The sequence below is a fragment of the Malaya genurostris genome, chromosome 1 (assembly GCF_030247185.1).
Source record: "Malaya genurostris strain Urasoe2022 chromosome 1, Malgen_1.1, whole genome shotgun sequence".
NCBI classification, from domain to species: Eukaryota; Metazoa; Arthropoda; class Insecta; order Diptera; family Culicidae; genus Malaya; species Malaya genurostris.
The window spans coordinates 47,849,671-47,869,362 of record NC_080570.1 but is presented as its reverse complement, the minus strand read 5'-3'; the positions used below and the strand labels follow the sequence as shown (position 1 = coordinate 47,869,362).

Below are 19,692 nucleotides of genomic sequence, written 5' to 3'. Positions count from 1 at the left end.
AAATTGTGTACAAATGGTGCACAGAACGCGGACTGTCACTAAGAAAGATAGCAAAAATGGAAGGCGTAAGTGAAAAAGCCGTGCTAAATGCAATCAGGAAGTTCGGTGAGGTTAAACCGAAAACGGGTCGAAAAAAAGGTCCTGCTAACCCTCAGTTGGATAAACGTATACTGAAGGCGTTCGAGCAAAAGAAGGAGGTTTCAGTTCGGGATGTGGCCAAAAAAGTGGGCACTTCGAAGTCAAATGTTCTTCGTGCTAAAGAACGTTTGAATCTTCGAACCTATAAGAAGCAGAAACAACCAAAACGTAGTCCGAAACAAGAACGACTTCTACCCATGATTCGAAGCCACAAGGATCCTGTTGTCTTTTGGCCAGATCTTGCTTCTTGCCACAACTCGAAATTAACGGTAGAATGGTATACTACCAAAAATGTCACTTTCGTCCTAAAAGACATGAATCCACCAAATTGCCCACAGCTTCGACCGATTGAGGAATTTGGGGCATTGACGAAGGCACATCTTAGGAAACATGTCTCCGCAGCCGAAACCATTAAACAGTTCGAAAAAGATTGGAAAAAAGTGTCAAAACTTGTCGCCAAGAAGTCTGTACGGAATTTAATGAGGAACGTTCGCAAGAAGGTGCGCCAGCTAGTCTACAATGGCTAAATAGCAAATGTTGAGAATAATATTCTGTTGTTGTAGTCTAATATTATCAATATATCGAATAAAATTTGAATATCTAACACTTGTGAATTATTTACAGCGAAATCAAAGTGCGTCCATACTTTCTGGGACAGTCTTTATAGGCTTTAAGATATATCAGCGTAATCAAATGAACTATCAAGATCCTTGTGCGCGGTTCATGTTCGTAATACCACATTCGAATCATTTGCTTATTGTGAATATTCTAGGTCATCCAAAAAGTACTTGTAGTTCAGGCCTCAAGATCTACCAGCATAGTAAACTTATTGATCACGGTCTATACTAGCGGGTCTACTTACAATTAAGGGGTTTATTGTGGATACTCTGGGTCAACCAGAAACTACCTATAGTTCAAGCCTTAAGATCTACCTGCACAAGGAACTGCGTTAATGAACTTTTTGTCCTCGGCCTGTACTCGTTGTAGCACATGAAATTAATAGTCGTTTTGTGAATGAACTATACCATCACGAATAACAAAATGCATTGAAAAACTTAGTCTTCAAGCTCCAAATTCGCGATTAAATGGAGTCCTTGGATAACTGAAAATATTCTGAATCAGAACGGACAAGTAAGCAATATGTAGCCAAATGACTATGACCAGCATTGAAAAATTATACAAAAATTAACCTGATTGCTGTTTTCACTGAAATTCTTGGACTACTCTGAGCATATCGGAAACAGCTATAAATAGACAAGTAAGCAATGTGTAGCTCTAAAATATGAACAGCTCACAAAAAATAGATATTATCCGTTGTAGTTCTTGCTGTGGCACAGTGTAGTCTCTAAGGACAATATTCCAAGTAGTTCTTGGATCTTGGAATATCTCTTACGGATTTCCGTAGTCTCAGAATCGACCCAGATGGTTCTAAATGCTTTTGCGTATGGATGTAACTCATGGAAACATCTTTTTTTCCTGAATGCCATCCATTGGAGAAGCTTCTGGAAGCAGTCTGTTGCACAAACCCGGGAGAACTGGGTTCATCGTGTTGCCTTTATGATTGAGTTCCGATACAATGAATTTTGTTTAGGGTTGTAAATTCGATGTAGTTTCCTTTTGACTAGTACCCCTAATGGTGTGTGTTACGAGGTATCAGTAGTGGCACTTGCGAACGTTGAATGGCACTTTAAAGTCTGTGATTCACTACAGTTCGGGTAATGTTTCACCCCAGCACTTCCCAAGTTAGAGCAACAACAAAAAAAGCGAAAGCAATCAATGATGCAATCAATAATAAATAACCATCGTTTTCGCAACATGCCATTAGCACATATCGCATCCATTGCAGAATATTATTCGAACTGGTGCAAAAACCCGAAAGTAGCCAGCATAACTATAACAACTGCAGCACTCTCTGTAAGCTTATGGCCATCTGGGGAATCGACGAGGATTCCTTCGAACCGAAGCCATAAATATATGAACCGATCTTTGGTGGCGGGCTTCCTGCGACTGGAAGGTCCCTGCGACAGGAGCGGAGAGGCACTACATCAATGGACATAAATAAAGTTGCCGAAGTGCAACAAGAAACACCGATAGGACAGCCATTTGGGAATGCGAATAATCGTAAAATTCTTCTTCGCTACAATCAATAGTCGAGATGCAGCGGTAGCTGATGAGGATAATGATGGGTGGTAATAACTATAGATAAAGCATCGTGCAAAGCTGTCCCTCCTTCCAGATTAGAACGCTCGATATTTCACTGATGAACGACCTCTCCGGTTTTTATGGCACTCTGGGACGCCTTCGTTTCCTGCTGCACTTTTCCGTAGAGCCAATTGTGAACCAATAAACGAAGGATAGTAGTATCCTCCAAAACAACTAATAATATAATATGGAAACTGTGGCACCAATTTCTGTCAATTGAGAGCCGTAAAATGAAAACTAGCTTCGTTTGAAAAGAGCATGGAGAGCTTGGTGAAAAATTTATGCGAGAAACAAAAGAAAAGTTTCTACATTCCCGACTGTGATGAAAAACACAAAGAGCGCGCCTCTGTGACAAACTAGCAAAGTCGAATTTTCTGCTCTTCTTTTTTTTCATGAGACGAAAAATGACTGCCTCAAAATTGAAATCTGGTTCATTCAACTCGCAAGCTGAGCATCGCTAAACTCGCGGATCGCCAGTGCCAGTGAAATCAGTGCACTACCATAGCATCCCAGTACATTTCCTCCGACAAGGACGGACGGACGGGCATCCTGTCCCCTTTGGTCGGTCCGGGCCTCTCGACGTAAGCCAGCTCTACAACGAACGCGAACAATAAATGATAAAATAGAATGAATGGCTGGCTATTCCTCTGCCGGTTGCACCGTCCAGGAACCGTACAGCGAAGAAAGCGCAATTGCAGTATCTCCACTGCTCCCGAGTGGTGATTTGTTACGGTTCTTCAGTCAGATTGGAGCTATTTCCAATGGCAAAGCAAGCGCGCGGACAATAAAAAGGTCGAAGTACCATATTATTTTGTGCGAAATCCGTTCCGTCCCGGCTGATGAACGGAAAACGCTGTTGTCGCCGAGTATTCGACCGACCACTGGAAACACTCACGGACGTTTGTTCCGGAGCTTAGAGCTAATTGTGGGTATTGTATGTCATAAGCATAATACGATCCCGGTATCATTTGGGGGGATATGCGCTCATTCTACAAAGTCGTTACTGCATCCTTCCGAACACGGTGGAATGGTGACTATTTTCGAACGTATCACATACAGGGATCTGTGAAGATGTTGGACTGAAGGTTAATTTTTTTTTTCATTGAAAATTTCAAGTTTCAGTCGAAGTGATTCGATTTACACCCAAGGAAGCCAAGGAATTTTCGACAAACGGCCGCCAGTAAGCGAGATTGCGCTAGCGGCGGGAATCTTTGCGTTTGATTTGCAGCAGCTGTTGAACACTTCACTTGCAATGTGACATATGTGATAGTAGATGGGACGACGAATAACCGAATGACTTAAAATTCCACCACTGTGATCTAGTTTTTTTGGTTTTAGTATTTCAGGTCGTCAACATCTACGAATGTTCCCGATATTTAAATAAGCTGTCTTCGTTTATGAGCTAAAACAGCTTGTCTCGAACATACCGAGGGAAAATCTAAATGCAGTTATGAAGAAATCTAACAAATAATGCGTAAAGTTGACACCCGCCAAATTTTAAATTGGAGACACCTGCCAAATTTTAAAATCGTGTCTTAAAAATCCTACTAGAAAAACAAACCTTGTCATACAAACAAATCACTTACTCCCCTATATTTTTTTCTTATATTAATCGTTTCTCGAATCAGAGACGTGGTGAGCAATATTTTGACAGATAGACCGACCGAAGAAATTGACTGTTTTTGTTTTGCTGTTTTGGCCAGGCACCTACCGCACGCACGGTGAGTGCCGCCGGCCTAGCTAGTATCCTGGCAATATCAGGGAATGGAACTATTTTCACTTACCTGATTACGTGGTTGACGCAAACGATGCTGTGAGGCTTTTGCTTATCGTAGATAAGCGTCGCCTGCGTCACGACCCAGGCGTAACCGCCGGTACTGGCCAGGAACCGGTACCGGGCCGTTTCGCTTTGGCCTTTGCTGATCACTGAAAAAAAGGGAGAATAGAATAAAGGTATGCCGTTAGTTAAGTAATCCAGCATTGAAAAAGTAATTTAATTATTCTTACTATTCTTATAATCTAAAAACGTTAAAAATCAAAACATTTGAACTTTTATTTCAGTTTCAAATTTGTATTAACATCTTCAAAATGGTATACCGAACGTTTGAATTTGGCTCACTTTTAGAATATGATGATGTAATATGCTATATTACATTTCTGGCTGTTCTGGAAATAAGTTTACAGTGTTGCGCCAAAGATGGCGTCATCAGTAAATTTCAAAGCTACACAGAAAGAAATGTCCGTGTAGTGCAGGACGATAAAACTTCATTTCAATCGAATATTATTAGATGGAAATGAAATTAATGGCCGTTGACTGTCAGCATATCGCTTCTCATTCATTTTACTTTTGTTGTCGAAGCTCCCAGATTCCGTCGTTAATTCAATAACCGTACCTAGTCATTTGAAGTTTTGCTTGCTCAGTTTATAGTGCCAAGTAGTCTACCTGTTTCATTGTCTTCCTTGTCTTCAGTGTGGGTAGTGAGCAAGCGCAAATGAATAAGCATAAACATCAAATCGATAAAACTAAACTCTCTCCGACCATCCGTGGCGGCAAATGAGATTTTTCGATTATAACTAGCAAGTTGAAATCGATAATTTCGGCTGTTGGGAATGTATTGAGATGTGTTTCGCCATATAAAAATGAAAACTAAAGAGAGAACGATTAATATATGTTTATTTTGTAATTGATTTTTCAGTTATCATGATTGGTTTATCTTTCATCCATTATCTTGAACCAATTCGAATGTTTACATGAACCTCATTGGAAGGCCGCTCTCTCATTCAGTTGTAAGAGATATTTTGTTACTTCAAGAGATCAACTGACGGTGGTTAAACTGAGTAGACACGAATGAAGAACTGAATGCTGTCCATTCGGTACGTCATCGAACGTTATGTGTCTGTGTGTTGGAGTGCAGAACTTACTGCAGTAGAGTCATCGGTAGTAAATACATCAGCAGTTTAATTTGCTATCATTTGTTGTGTCTCTGTATCATTTTAGTCCAATAATAATTGTAGTTCATCATCTTCGATATTTTCGGTCAATTTTCGTATTCTTTGCCAAAAACCTTATGCAAATGCACAAATGCTCTTAATTTACCTGAAACTTCAACATCTTTAACACGAAATAAAAGCATTAGAGTTTATCCAAAAGGCTGGAAATCGGGCAGCGTACGAGTTAAAACAGAGAGATATCGAATAGCAATTTTCCACGTGAGAAATGGTCCACATGGCAATTCTAAAATGTAACCCTGGTGACATCAAAAGAAGATTTTTTGGAATTATAATGGAAATATTCACATAGATAAGATCATACTCTGCACCATTTGTGACATCAGTGAGATGTTGCATAATTCAAACTGCTTCCAAGTTGCCAAATGATCATAGCATCATAGAATTTGGTTTAAGCAAATATTGAAAGCAAAAAACGGTAACAAAATGACACCAAACACGAATGAGTAATTTTTCATCATGACAAAGTTCGACCATATGTGGTTCAGCTGTTTTCCGGAAAGGCCATTTCGCCACCAGTTTGATAAATCCTTAAATTGTCTTAATATTATAATTGGAATTGATTTAAAATGAAGACAAATGAAGGACGATAGTGTTTACGCCTGTTTTGTTGATCTACAATCGTACTTCTAAAATATACCATATTCAAAATAACGAATGAATATTTTTTTTAGATTTTATATTGACTCATGATCCTCAGAACGGACTCGATGTTTTTGTTCGTTTGCTATACGATCACGCTACCGCCTATTCGGACGCGGTTAAAGCTTGCTTCAGATAGAAATGGAACAAAGACAATTGCCTGTATTTCAGTTATTTATTATTGAATTCAAGATCTTTTTTCAAATAAATGTAGCGTTTTCTTCATACTTTTAAGAAAAAATACGAACAAAATTATTCGTCACGGTTTCGAAGGAATTCTCGAATTTTTCCTGTAACACGGCTCATTAGGCGGCGCACACCTTCTTCGTCCATCGTTTTAGCTATCTTATTCCACCAGGTCGTCATCTGATTGATGTCTTTGACAACTTTTTCCTTTGCCTTGAGTCTCCTCTTCATGATTGCCCAGTATTTCTCAATAGGGCGGAACTGGGGGCAGTTGGGTGGGTTAAGGTTTTTTGGAACAAACTGGACCCCTTTCTCTGCATACCATTGTTGAACGACTTTGCTGTAATGACAGCTTGCCATATCTGGCCAAAACATTACGGGATGGTCGTGGGATCGAATGAACGGCAAAATTCGGTTTTGAAGACACTCTTTTTGGTATAGTTCCGATGTCATTGTCTTATTTGTAACGAAAACTTTCGTTTTTATGCCACAGCTGCAAATGTCCTGCCAAATCATAAATTTTCTTGCAAATTTGTCGGCAAAAACAAATTTAAATTTGGCTGGAACATCCCCTCGAGCCGTTGACAAGTTAAATTTTTGACCTGGGATTTGACCGAAGTCAGCCTTGACATAGGTTTCATCGTCCATCAAAAGACACCCGTTGAACTTGGTCAGCACCTGGTTATATAGTTTATGAGCACGAATTTTGACCACACTAATCTGTTTTATGGTCCGATTTGGCTGTTTGCTAGCTCGATACGACTTGATTCCTTCCCGGAGTCGAGTTTTTCTCACGGTACTATGGGCAGCACCGACTTTTCTGGCCAAATCACGGTCCGACAGATTAGGATTCCTCTTAATCGTCTTCAAAATCTTACCACGCAGTTTCCGGTCGACAGTTCCACTCGGACGATTGGCTTGAGGCTTCCGAATCGTCGTCAATGTTTTCTTATACCATTTGATAACGCGCCATACGGTATTTCTGGGCAATTTCAGCTGTTTAGCTAGCCTAGATGCAGACCACAATGGATTTTTCCAAATAACTGTGCACATTTTTTCCCTTCTTTCGGCTTCCATATTGATTGTTTACAAAGTACAGTCGATTTTCGGAATGTCAAAAATCATACGTGAAGCTGACAAAATTCCCGACACGTGGGCGCCAAGAACTTCCAAATCCGTCCACCAAGAGCACCACAATATAAGCAAAAGTTTGTTCCAATTCTAAATGAAGCAAGCTTTACAAGGTTACGAGGCGGTTAAACGTTAGTATGCGATAGGCCGCCGCTTCCGACGATGTCAGCTTTCAGCTGATGTCGCCTTGGTGGCTTTATACCACCGAGCCATCTTGACATCGGTTTGTGGCTGGGCCACAACGATCATCCAGGAAAATTTTGAAGTTTTCTACTTATTCATGTAATGTATTCGAAATATCGCTTTCGGTTAAATGTCCCTTCAGTCGAAATTACTTCCAGCAAAATGATTCAATCAGTGAAATGGCATTCGGCATTTCAGTGAAATGGCATTCGGCGAAATGACCCGCTCCCTTCCGAAACAAAGTGCCGTTCAATAATTCCAGATCCGAAAATTAGAAACACTTCTAAACTAAATTAACAGGGTTCCCAGATATTAAATGGCTCATGTTTTTGCTCAGCTTTATTCCCATATAGACTGTGCTAAACATAGGTTTAAAGGTAGCAGGACGTCGTTAAAGCTTTGAAAAATCATGAAACAAACCATTTTATATTTTCATGTAGCCATGACAAACATTCATGATTTTATGATCAAAATGATCCAGATCATGAGCAATATCTCTTATCCCAAAAAAATTTATCATTGGCTTAAAATACGTTACTTGCAGAGTGTGTCTCATTCGAAACATTTAACTCCTATTTTCTTCCCGGATATTACTTTAAAAAATATATAAATACCAGACGGACGAATTGACCTTCTTGGTAAAGTCCATGAATCAAAAAGGTTTGAATTGTGCTTGAAATAATCCATCATCTTCCTTGCGTTCAAAGGTTTGCATTTATTGGTTTTTGTTCCGCTTTCAGCCGCGGGGTCGTCCGCGTCTTCTTGAACAATTCTACCACACGAGAAACGGTCAAATGGTCGATTCCCAATTTTTTCAGTATCCACTTGTGAGACTGAACTGGATTTTCTATAGACATGCACAAAATCGATTGTTGAAGCACTTCCTGTTTGGAAGCCATCCCGATAACCACTTTACAGATTTGTAACAAAATATTCTCACATACAAACATTACACTCTGAATTAATTTTAGAAAATTTCATAAATTTTTACCCATCCAATGAAAAATTATACACAGAAGAAAGTGTTGCATTTTATTTGAGTACACTCCTTCAAATGGTAGTGCCCTACTTTCGCACAGGTCGTTGCGGATTGTTCCGATTCGTATTCATTATTATTAGATTGTTCGAAACTGCTATGTCCCAGAATACGATTCTGTAGGCACAAGAAAAAGAACATTTGGACGTTTTAGGTTTGTGAAAAAAAGCCCATGTTTGATTTCATATAGAAAATTGAAAAAAAAAGAAACAGAGGAGCATAACGAGGAACGTGGATCGATCGAGTCTAGAGCGATTCACGAAAAAAATGATTTTTTGGAAAAAGGTACGCTCAGAGACAGAACTCGAACCTGCGTTCTTATGTATTCCGTGCATACGCGCTACCATTTCGCCACCCTATTGCTTGTGATAGACACAGCTCTAAAACACGACTAGGCATGTTAGAACGTACAGCGAACATGGTCTACTTAGGCTCTGGGTGTCTTTTCTGTAAGTTTTTCATTCATATGACTTCTCCAATTTTCACTCAGTCATTTCAAAAACTGAATTTAGCTGAGTAGGCCGCCGACCCGCCGTCGGAAGCAGCGGCCTCTTGCATACAAACCTGTAACCGCCTCGTTTGCCCGGTCTACTCGAAGCTAGGTTTCTTTTCTTTAGTTAGGTCCGAACGAGCGGTAGCGAGGTCGGACAGCACATGAACCAAAACGATGTGGCGTAGCCGCATTAGTATTTTTTCATTTTCACTTAATAAACGGAAAATACCACCTACATTTGCCTGGTAAATACAAACTGGTAGATACTTAAAGGCTAATAGTCAACAAGTTTTCTTGGGAACTACTTTCTGAGGTTCATGAATCAATCTTTATTCAAGAGTACAACAATCAATCATTATTCAAGAAGTACAATGGTAGGTTAACAAAACGGGCGTTAACGCTATCATCTTTCGTTTGGCTTTAATTTAAATCAATTCTAATTACGATTTCAGGATTAGGCGAAATGACCCTTTCGGCGAAATGGCTTTCGGCGAAATGGCATTCGGCGAAGTGACTCATTCGGCGAAATGTCATTCGGCGAAATAACCCTATCGGCGAAATGACTTTCGGCGAAACGGCTTTCGGCGAAATGACCCTGATCCCAGTTCAACATAAGCTGCTACGCACTGATGAGTCAAAGACGAAACGTAAAATAACTTTGATAATATTTTAACTATTAATGATTCAGATTAAAAGAAATTCACCATGCTTTCTGATGTTTTGTTATTCAAATGCATATTATTTGAGAAATTAGTAAAAATTCCATAAAAAAATACGTTCGTCACACCATTTAATTCATATTTGAAATCTTCATATTTTGAAACATAACGCCTGAGTTCATGTTGCAAAGATCACCATCGCAGCCGAAACGCGCCTGAAGTTCAATATCTAGTGCGTTAAGCTTAAATTTTAACGAAATCAGTTCAAATGGATAATGATCCGAGAACTTTCATTCATGGTGTATTCTCATAACATGAAAATATACTATTTTCCTTAAAACATGACACGTTTTACTCATTTCTAGAATCTCATGAGAAAGAATCGGAATTTTTGCCCGTGTAAATTTTATTCTCATTTGAAATCTTTACATATTATAAGTCAACGCCTGATTTTATGCTGAAAAATGAACAAAAATACACCTGAAGTTATACCCGTTGAAATGCGTTACGCTTAATTTCAGTGGTCTAAATAGCTCATGATCCGAGAACATTTAATCATGGTGTATTATTATAACGTGGAAATACACTCTTTGACAAAACTCATGACTTAATTTGCTCAATTGTGGAATCAGAATTTTGCCATCTAGTCTACCGCATTCTTCCTGTTCGTTAGTTGTCCTGTCTTCCAAAATTTTATACCCGATTCTCCAAGAACCCCTTCCACCTGTTTCTTACTTTAAATACCTGAAATTCGAAAATTCCGGTTCTTTTGCATGAGTGTACAGGGAGTCAGCCTACAAGCGCTTCGCGCACACGGAAAACATTTCGATAAACGATTTGTCTTTTCGAAGTTACTTGAAACACTGAAACCGACCGATTATTCAATACAGCAACAAAAAATTTATTTCGGATTTATTTTGATTCCACTATCAAAAATTCAACTTTTCTTGAGAAAGAAACTGAAAGAACTGACCTCCAGCATCAACTCCTTCGTTGTTTTTACCCGGCTTAAAATTTTAATACTGCAGCCATTCGCTTCTCGGATTAGAAAATCTTCGTGATCATAAGTGCCGGGCTGTCAATGCCCTCCCGTTTTTTATTCAAATAAAAGAAAAGCTTCTAAAGAAATTTCAAACGAACCGTCCAATGTCATGCTTGTAATGATGGATTCCCATGTTCAATAGTAGAAACAGGATATACTCTAATAAAGCAACCACAAGGAAAATATTTTGGCGACTTGGGACGAAACGTCATTAAAAACACTAACGACAGATAAAAAGCATGCTTTGAATGCTCTCCGAGGACAAGAACCTACCTCGAATAACCGGCATTACTTAAGTCCCATGTCGTTCACCGAGCGTCATTCATTCTCTAAGCAAAGCACTCAATTCGTTCTAATCGCAGATCAAAGAGTATATAATGATGATTAATATTTTATCACTTTGAATTAATTACACCACTGCGGCAGAGAGCACCCCGAGTTGGTTGTTGAAAATTTTGCTGCCATAAATATGTTCCGTTTTTGGTTGTGCTCATCATATCGTCTAGGAAACAGTCGGCCACAAGGTGTCGTTCAATGCACTTTCACTTCCTGACGACTGTGCCTCGCATAGCATAGCGCTCGGGAAGGCAGAACAAAGAAAGTTGAAAAGCCCACAAATGTTATAATTGAAACAAACAACCCCGAAGTTATAATGAATAACGCCACGAACCGTGCTGATGGAAAATAATAAACAAGGACTCGGTAGGACATGTGATAAATTTACTACGAACGAGACGTGTTCCGAATGTGTACGTGAATTTAATCAACGATTTGGAAGCCCGCTCGAAACGAAAAGAGTTGCTCCGCACCATGACCAGCCCCAATTGAGAGTATGATGTTCCCACCCAAGGGCATCGGGTTTGTCCTTGACGAATGAATTGAGAACGGAGAAAGGTTGCAACAAATGCAACCAAGCAAGCAAGCAAGCTAGGGCAACATCAAAACTCTAAAGCTGTACGAAGATAGCGTGCTGTGCAGGCGTCATTCGTTGGTTCTCCGTGCTGATGGTCCCCTAGAACTAAAAGGCAGCTGCTTGCATGTTGGAGTCGGTGGAAAAACAAAATAAATGAAAATTAAATGGGAATCCTTCTCCGTTGCAACTAAATTGAAACGTGCAGCAAAATTAATATTAGTTGTTGGGATACATTTTTAATGAAAGTTGGCTAGCTTCTCCCAGCTCAGGAACTCAGTTTTGCTAGATGCTAGATCAACTATAGCGCCACTTACTTTGGTATCCGCTCCTCAGGAGTTTCCAACTGTTGCAGTAAATTTTCGACAATGCTTACCTTTTTAACGTCGGTAAAAAAGTCGTTTTTATGCAAATGCACCTGCACACCCGCGTTTGAACAACTGCACAGATTTTCCAACTCCATCAACGGAAACGCTCGTCGCACCCGAGCTTTGTTCAGCTCGGCTGACACCACTCCCATTAGAGCTAGTTCCCTCGACACAAAAGGTGTATAACATAAACTGCATGCCCGCAAGTGCAACAACCAGTTTATGCCGAAAAATTGCCAATCCATGCTGAACGCCATTCGAAGGGATGCCAAAAATTTCCAACCACCACAGCAAACATCGACAAACTGCTGATGACGCCACGGCCAGGCGATGACGGGATGCCTCACGAGAGTTTCAACCTGCAACCAACGCAGCATTTCGGTATTCCCCTTCCCCCTCATCTTTGCAGTTTTTGATACGCCCAATGGACTGACGTTGTGACTTCATCCCTCGGGGAAACATTGGACCGCCGGGATGGGTCGGTTGGGGATTGGAAAGCGACAGATCGACGGTAGCGAGCTGGTTGCAGCATCGTACAGTGCCCGGTTTCATCGAGAACAAAAAAGGAAAAATTACGTTGCACAACGGGTTGCAAAGCGATTGTATTTGTTGGAACCATTTTTGAATGTAAATTTTGGCTCCTGGAGGGTGACGATTGTGCCTGTTCGGCTGTAAATTCGACAGAGCAGGCAGGACTGTAGTCGTGATCCGCATGTTTCGATACATAAAAGAATTAATTTATGAAAAACGGCTATTTTTAACACTTTTTTCTGTGTCAACGTTTCGCTCTACGTTGTGGGTCTTCTGCAGGGATCCACAATAAAAATACCTGCGAAAAGTATGAATCTTTCGATGGAACGAAAAAAATTAAATCAACGCATCTACAAAGCAGAATTAAACTGAACACTCATTTGATTTTTCCTGAAGACTCCATTACTAGCAAACAAAGAAGCGTCAAATCCAACATTGATAAGATTTTATTTTCAGATTTTAAGATCAGTTTTTTTACATATTCTACATATTCATTCCAAACTAGGCCTCGAAATTCGGAGCTGGATAAAATTTCGTAGCAGCCTAAGAGGCCATAAAACCTTTTGTTTTAGCCCATGTTTTTGAAAATCGGTTTAACTATAAGTTCAAACCACTTTTTTCGAGATTTGATATTTTATTGACAAAGATGCTAACAAATTCAATATTCAAAGTATTTCTCCCTCTGTGCTATTCACACACACATTCGTATGTCGGGTAAAATTCACAGCGCAATCCAAGCAAGGAAAGCTGCTTCGTTCGTTCATTAGTTCAGGAATATGTGCGCCAGCTGATGACTATGCTTCGTGAGGTTAGCATTTGATGAATGGTTCTCATATCGAAGATACCTATGGAAAATCTAAATTCATAACTCTTAGTTCCTATGAAAACCGATTTAAAGAACATTGCTCTTAGTGTTTCTAGGGTGTATACACAGTGTAAACTCCCAAGAAAAAAAATTGATCGTTTTGAAAATGGGCTTCAATGTTAAATTCATGCTATACAATGTTTGAAATACATATTGTTGAAATGTAATCAAATTTGGTCTTGGAGTACTAACAATATGTTCAAAAATGATTTCTGTAAATCTATACTAAAAAACACCGTAAAAATTGCCTTCGCATTTTGTAGCACGCCGTGAAGCAAAGTTCTTCATTCTGGTACAGCACTAACGAGAGCGAACCCTTCATTTCATTGCATTGCTTAGTTAATGTGTTAACTGAGACTAAGAGCACAGGCAATTTATCAAGCAAAGGAACTGGTCTGCTCAGTAGCTTATACTCTCACACATCCAGTTTCTCTCTAATATAGGTCTCTTATTCAGTAATGCCAAGCAAAGTGTACGGCGGATGGTTATTTATTGCTTCGTTCGTTTGATTAGAGGAGTGCTGGTCAGCCAGGCAATACTGCATCGACCGGAACAAATAGTAATCGAAAGGGGCAATGTCTGAGCTATACGGTGTATTGGGTAGGACTTCCCTCTTGAGCGTTTTAAGTATGTATTTACCGGCTTGGAGTGCAGCAGCTCATAATACATCACACTCAGATAGTGTCACCATGTATGAAGCAAAACTTCAGGTCATGAATATTCTAAGCGGCCATCGATGATGATTCATGGCCGGGGAGTTCATACGTTGCCGACGATGTCAGCCAGCGACTGGCACCATTAAAGAAGGTGACAAGCGATTATAAATACACTCTCCTACTCAATGCTTGATCGGAGAAATAGGTATAAAGCGAGAGGACTAGTGTTTGATGGACAGAGAAGATGTTTGGATGTAAGGTATCGGTCGGGTGACGGCCAGAATGTAGACCATGTTCGATGTACGTTGCAACTATGTCTGTTTCGAGTTTTAGAGTGGCTAAAACAAGATCAGATTGGCGAAATGGTAGCGCGTATGCACGGAATGCATAAGAACGCAGGTTCGAGTCCTGTCTCTGAGCGTATCTTTTTCCAAAAAATTCATCTTTTCTGTTAGTTTTTCTTTCACTTGGCTTCTCCAATATATATTTCCGCTCAGTCATTGCAAAAACTTTAAATTGAAGCTTTTTGATGTGGGGGAGTGTGGTGGGCAAAAAAAAATTGATTTCATAAGAACCTTTTTGCCACTTTTGAAAATAAACAAGTCTGAGCTATGTAAAAAGTTACATGAAAAATTGCTCTATTCCATAAAATTGAACAACTTTGTAGAACATGTAAAATTCATAGAAATGGTAAAAATATAAGTTATCTTATAAAAACTTATCTTATAAAAACTGGTTAACCATTTTAAGAAATACATTAAATCATGAATTTTACTCGAGATACGGGTATGGTGCCTTTAGCAAATTTATACAAAATTATTGTCTACACAATTTTGTTGAAGATACTTAGTCCCTATATTGACCCGATGGCGCGCATCATTCTAATCAACCTTGCGTAGAAAATTACACTTTTAAGCTGTTATTAATTAAGAGCGTGAAATTGGGCTTTTGAACATTGCAATAAATGATTGCACGTAAAGACGTAACGACGTTCGATGTCCCTCTTGGTTTCAATTCATACGGCAACCAATTGCCTACCTTTCCGATCATTCCCTTTGCTTTTATACGTTGGCAAATGGCTGAATGAGTAACTTCGAGAGATTTTCGCTCTTCTTGCGTTTGCGGCGGGTCTGGATCGAGCAATTCCTCTAATTCTTTGTCTTCAAACTTTGTTGGCATTCCGGCTCGTTCTTCGTCTTCCAAATCAAAATTGCCTCTTTTAAACCGTACATACCACTTCACCGACACATTTGCTCAGCTCGAGCATTCTCGCCATGCATTTCCATCAATATACGATGACTTTCGGCGGCTTTTTTCTACATAATGAAATAATGATGAGGAATTCCTCGCAAAAACCTTTTATTCGCCACAAAATTCAACATTTTCATACTAAAAAAAAGTATTGTTGTTTACGCTTCTGCCAAACATACTGATTCAGAAATTGAATAAAGGTACCTTTCCAACGCATATTTGGAAAGTTGAATCACAGGAATAGAAATCAAGTTACGTCATCTGTTATAAATGGCACGAGCTTATTTGTACTCCTGTTATCTCATAACTTTTAGTTCCTGATGAAAATTAATTTAAAGAATATTGCTTTTAGTGTTTCTATAATACTGTGTGTAAACTCCCAAGAAAAAAATTGATCGAAAATGGGTTGAAATGCAAAATTAATGCTATACAATGTTTGAAATATTTTTGAAATGTGATCAAATTTGGTCTTGGAGTGCAAACATTATATTCAAAAAAAAATGTTTTGAAGCATATTTGGGAGGGGCCTTCGTTGAGTTCATATGAACTTAGCAAAGTATCCAAAATAAAAAAAAATGGAGCAAAAAATTCAAAATTACCGTAACTAATTAGCAACAAATTATTCACCTACCGAAAACAAGGCCCTAATGTGGTATGCATTTACTATTTTCTTTTGATCTATCTTTTAAATATAAGTTTATAAGAATCGCCTAAGTGAATTAAAAGCACTTATTTTTTCACCTTTTACCACGTTACTCCTGACCCAGAAGCTCGATCCGGATAAAACTCAATAACAGGCTCTGGGGCCAAGAAACCTTTCATTTGAACCTAAGCTTGTGAAAATTGGTTCAGCCATCTCCGAGAAACTTAGGACATTTTCTGATCCCGATGAACTGAGTCTAACGATATAAGGAGTGTATCGAAAAGTAGTTAGCAACATTGATAATTGAATAAAAAAGCGAAAAACTGATTATATTGAAGAAAATCCTAGTTTCTGTGAAACGCTCGCCCTTTGGACTTGACATTTTTCATTAAATTCTGCACAGTTACTTTTGTGACTTTCCTGGTGACAGCTGTCCAGTTTTTTTAACTCCTGCATGTTTTGGGACACTGTACCTCCCTTCAGAAAGTTCCGCTTGACAATTACCCAAAACCCTATCAATTGGCCGAAGATCCGGGCAGTTCGGTGGGTTGATGTCCTTTTCCACGAGTTGTACATTATTTTTTGACAACCAATGTAGAACGGAGTTGGCGTAGTGGGCTGAAGCCAAACCCGGCCAGAAGAGAGGAGGAGCCTTATGCTTTCTGTACAGTGACAGCATTCTCTTCTTCAAACATTCTTCCTCGTACACCTTGGCGTTAATTGTGCCCTTCGTGAAGAAAATCGACGACCGCAAACCACAGGTACAAATTGCTTGCCAGACCAACACCTTCTGCCCAAACTTTTCCATCGTCACCGTGGTGTCGGCGTCGTCCAGGTCCTGGTACACCGATTTCGTATAATATTGCGGTCCGGGCAGCGCTCGAGAGTCTTCCTTGGCGTAGGTTTCGTCGTCGATCAGGATGCATCCGTCTTTATTCTGTAGAATCCGTTTATACAGGTTTCGCGCTCTTGTTTTGGCCTGAACTTGCTGTACCAGGGACTTTTCCGGCACCTTCTGTTTCTTGTACGTTTTCAGGGAGTTCCGAACTTTGATCCCGATGCTGGTGTTGAACTGCTTGGCCAAATCCCGCGTCAACGCCGAAGGGTTTTTCCTGATGTACTCAATCACTTTTAAGTCCCGGCCGGGCTGGCTGGGACCCGTTTTCCTACCGGTTCGGGGCAAATCCTTCATGGAAAGGGTCTTACCGAACTTCTCGATAATATTGTTGACACTGGTGTGGTGCACTTTCACCCGTTTTGCAATTTCGTTGTACGTGACACAACTTTCTGAGCACCAAGTGTGCAGAATTTTCTTTCGCGTTTTCGGATCAATTCGACTCATCATTGAAACGATAAACCGTACCGAAACCAATCGATTGCGCAGCTGTTATTGACATGTAAACAAACATGTCACCGCAAAACACGCTGCAAAAAATTAAGCCATTTCAGAGTAACAACTGTTTCAATGTTGCTAACTAATCGATACACTCCTTATGACAATCGGTTCTCCGGGACTAGGTTTAAAAGTCGGTTTCATAGTATTTGCATAGCATTTTTAATTTTTTTTTCATAAGTACCTTTATTCCTTAAGGCAGTTTACATAAGTTTTTCTTCGCCGTAGCATCACTTTTACATAGATTTTTTATTCTAATATAATTCTAACATATCCTCTTATTTTTTAAATATCAATTTACGTATTTCGACATTTATTATTAAATCTGCTCAAGAGTATTATTTGAACCAAACGGTTGACTGCTATAAACTATAAAATAAGCTGTCATTTTCATACATTTTGTTGATAATTTCATAAGTATTTCGAGTTTGTTTGTATCATTACATCAATTTTATTCAAATTTAGCTATTGGATGAACTAATAGACGCAGCTGGACACTTGACCTTACTAGCAAACAAAGAAGCAAACAACTTCAATAATGGAATGATCAATGAATAAAATTATACATTTTACACATCCAGAAAAAAATCATAGCCACAGACAACAGCTGTCAGCGCGATTCCAACCCTGACGGGGGCACCCCAGACGACGCGTATCGACGAATTCGGCTGCACCGCTGAACCGAGAGTTCAAACTTCTTCAGCTGCCAACGGAGGAAAACTGCACCCAAGCAAGCGAAAGTCCTGTTAAACCTGCTCCTCACACCCGATGTTTCTTACAAAAAGGGGGGGGGGGGGGGGGGGTTGAGGGCCCTTCTTCCAAAACCATCCGGTGGCAAAGGCACAGCAACGCGAGCGAGAGTGCATTACTTTGGAAGCACGAGTGCAATGGGGTAGAATTTCATTGGCGTGAATTAACATTTCGAATCCAATTGATTTAATTTTCCTCCCAACACGTACTGCAGTACGGCACATCGCCTCGGTTAGCCCGTAGACAGCTCCCAGCTTGATTCGGTAGCTGGCGGGTTTGGCTGGCTGTGTATAATGCAATGTTGGATTTATCGGTTGGTTTGTTCAATTGTTTCTGCCATCTCCGTCGTTTTTTGGTTTTTTTGTTTTTCTTTTTCTTGTTTCATTTCTGTTTTCCTCGAAATGATGATTTTCGGGGCGTACAATCACTCTTTCTTTGTTCCAACATTGGTGCGATCCTGTCCTATCTTTGATCTATTGATTCGAAGGGATTCGACCCTTTAACAATTGGCTTTTTTTAGCACCGAACAGTGTTGTGCGGTTGTGGAGTGAATTTGACAGAAGGAAATTGACTGACGTAAGCTGTCGTTTCAGAATCACCCGCAGCAAATCTCGGGATTGGCAAGATTTGCAATAGTGCAATCTCTTAGGGAGAGGTTGTTGAATGAGATGCCCTTTGTTCCGGATCAGGAAACTGAGATAAAAATCTGCAACTCCTGTCAATTGTCTGACGAGCGCGCATCAGCAAAACCGCAATGGAGACGCTTAGTCAGTTGAAAAAAACAACATTTTCGGACACCTGACGCCTGACTATTTACATGTTCGCACAGCTGAGGCATGTTAATTACCGTTTTATCTTTCCCTCGAGTCGACGATGTAGCAAAAAAAAAAGAAAGAAAGATAACAACCAACTGTTGAACGACAACAGAAGCGTACATCAATCATAAGCCGCTGCCGCCACTGCATCGGTTGTCGGATCATCGATCATCATGTGCGAAATTCGTGGTAGTTTTCCACATTTTCGCACACGCTTTGACAGACAGACAGCGGGGCCTGTCGGCTTTCCACCATTGGCATACATTGAGCCGAGGTGGAAAAATAAAACCATTCGGTGGTTGTAGAAGATTCACGTTTAAAATAGAACCCGAACATTTCAAGGCCTAATCTACTGACCGTCGAACAATGAACTCTTAACTTGAACGAAACTAGCACCAATGTCAAGGCTACACCGTGGCAACGGATGCTCGAGTTGTCACCCGCGTAGTTGAGGCGTTGTATAGAAACTGACTTCTTTTTATTTGTGCAATCGTTTTTGTTGTTCCGACAATTTAGAGACTTTTGTCTGAACACGTGATCAGATGATATTATTCTTGAGTTATTTGAGGCGAAGAAATTAGGAAGGCTGATCTTCTCCGGACAGAATTAAACCAGAGGCCATGTGGTTCGTTGTTCAAGCTCGAAGATCAAATGGCTATCACTGCTAGTTTCGGAGATATGACGCTAGGATGGTTTTTATCGTATCAAAGAACGCTCACCAGCAACTCTTCGCACGAATCAGTGCCATCAAAGAGAGACGGATATCATCACAGCAACAAAAACCCGGCA

At 40.0% G+C, this 19,692-nt stretch overlaps 1 protein-coding gene across 2 annotated transcripts in view; it reads right to left on the bottom strand.

Moving 5' to 3' along the window:
• LOC131438869 (protein similar) overlaps positions 1-19,692 on the bottom strand; it is a 403,514-nt gene that overhangs the window by 264,476 nt on the left and 119,346 nt on the right. For both annotated transcript variants that reach the window (XM_058609248.1, XM_058609240.1), the window contains exon 6: positions 4,125-4,266. In XM_058609248.1, coding sequence (XP_058465231.1) covers positions 4,125-4,266 — 142 coding nt within the window. The remainder of the gene's footprint in view (positions 1-4,124; positions 4,267-19,692) is intronic.